Raw genomic sequence first — 2,051 nt, 5'->3', positions numbered from 1 at the left:
ATGTAAGCGTATCTCTGCTAGTTAAGAAGCTATAAGCCAAAACGTAAAAAAGCATACCCTACCCATCCGCCAGCCTAGATCCAGCGTACTGCGTGCTTTCATTAGATTCAGAATCTTCTTCTGTATCTTTCTAACACGTTCGAGCGTTGTGCCCTGTGCCTCCACAGTTTCTACAGCGCCGTTGGGCTAACTAGGTCCTTTCTTAAGTACCTGCACCACGAGTCTTCTTTGATGGCTGAGCTGCTACAGACACCTCAGCAGCTACCCGTGATGCTGCTGGGCCATACTCAAGTGTGCCGCCATGCTGAATTTGCTTTCGCTTGCGCGACTTTCTCCTAGTCATGACTGCTAATTGCTCTTCAAGCTCAGTAATGCGAGCAGCTTGCAGCGCGTTTTGGTGCAGCATTAATTCACCACCTTTAATAAGCTAAGAGAAGCCAGCCTAGGCTGTAACTAGTAACTAAGTAAAGGAGTTATGTACAAGCTTTAACTAAGACCTAAACTTGTGTGTATTACTTAGAGTCCTTGACTGCCACAGTGTCTCTAGTAGAGGGGGTGCTAGTAGGGTACAGTGTTGCACCTTAAGGCGATCTAACACTACCTGCGCGTTAGTAGGGACTAGCCCTAATGCCTTAAAGGCCTTCTAATAGTTAGCCTTTGTAAACACGTTAAGAAACGCGTCTCTAAAGGCTAGAAGGAAGCCTTCCTTGTTAATGTAGAAGATGCGTCAGCGTGCTAAGTCCTGGACGCGTTAGGAGTACTTGCGCTTTAACGGCGAGAAACAGACCACGTCAAGCAGCTGGAGGATGTGTGACGAGTAAGCTAGCATACAGAGAGTAAGGATCTTGTTATCTAGGCAATAGTCCTTAAAATCCTAGTTAAGGTAGCTCTTATAGCTGTCTAAGATAAGTAGCCTGTATCCCCCTACCTAACGCGCTCTTGTATGCGCGTTAAAATGCTTTAACTACTTAAGGCTAAGCGTGTTGTTTGTCTAGCTGTTCTTAGAGACAGAGAGCTTCTAATTGTGTAGTATATCTGTCTCCTCGTACTAGGCAGAGATGTGGATGCGTCCTTTGTAGATGATGAAAGGCGGGGTCGCATATCCAGCAGCGCAGATGCTCTGTATAACTGTAACCCACTCCCAATCGCCTGGCTGAACAAGCTTAGGTTGAGCGCGTCTCTCAGCGCCTGTGACAACCTTTATTAACCCTATCACACCTATCTAGAACCTAGTCTTATTAAAGTTGTGCACGTTATTGTTGTAGATGCTATACTTAGCCTTAGTACCCTCTACTAGCATAAACCACGCGTTAATTACCTTAGGATCTTCCTACAGTATCCTCTGTCTGTCCTTTGCTTAGTTAAACGCTATCTTAAGCTAATCTAAACGCGTTACAAATCTTATAGCCTAGAGTTTACTAACAGGCTCCCTACTACGCACACCTAATAGTTTATTAGCTATATCTGCCACCTTACACAGCTGAGGCGCAAATCCTCACAAATTAAGGTTAAGGATATATTAGACAATTGTCTGCTCTTTAGTTGCAGTAAGCTTCTAGCAGTTTGCGCGTACGTTAAGTCAAAATGGAGTATTGCTAGCGCGTTCAGAGAGCCTGCGTTGGTTAACGTTGAATGCAGCAGCAGCAGCCTGATGGCTCTGAAACTGTCTGGTATTGTAGGCCTGGAGAGCAAGCTGCAGTCTCCCTTCGTGTTGAAGCAATAGGTCGTGATGTTGTTAAGACATACCGTAAAGTGCGGAGTTGTGTTAGTCTTGGCAGATTTTGACTGGTTTGGTGATATGACCGGCTCGGTGATACATAGAGTACGTTATGTCCTACTTTTTTACTTTCTATATAATAAGGCTGCTAAAGAGTTTAATTACGTAGCCTTAGGAGCTCTTTCTATCTATAGTGTTGTTAGCAAAGGACGCGTTACTTGCTACCTAGAGGCTAATGCCTCCTCTAAGCTGCAGTGATTGCTGTTTAGTGTTAAGTAGATATAGAAGGACCTGGTCCGCAGCATCTTAGTGGCTGATGCCTGGATTGGTGAGA

General features: G+C 44.9%; 1 protein-coding gene across 1 annotated transcript; it reads right to left on the bottom strand.

Annotated features, from left to right (window-relative positions):
• Positions 1-1,048: 1,048 nt before the first annotated feature.
• Positions 1,049-1,796, bottom strand: M421DRAFT_425635 (uncharacterized protein; the record flags this gene model as incomplete). The annotated part of the gene is made up of 2 exons (XM_033594140.1): positions 1,253-1,796; positions 1,049-1,222 (listed from the first exon to the last, which is right to left on the bottom strand). The coding sequence occupies exons 1-2, from the start codon at positions 1,298-1,300 to the stop codon at positions 1,049-1,051; spliced, it is 222 nt and encodes a 73-aa protein (XP_033443827.1). The 5' UTR covers positions 1,301-1,796.
• Positions 1,797-2,051: the final 255 nt, after the last annotated feature.

Source organism: Didymella exigua, assembly GCF_010094145.1.
Source record: "Didymella exigua CBS 183.55 unplaced genomic scaffold M421scaffold_48, whole genome shotgun sequence".
Taxonomy (NCBI): Eukaryota; Fungi; Ascomycota; class Dothideomycetes; order Pleosporales; family Didymellaceae; genus Didymella; species Didymella exigua.
This window is presented reverse-complemented; position numbering and strand designations above follow the sequence as displayed.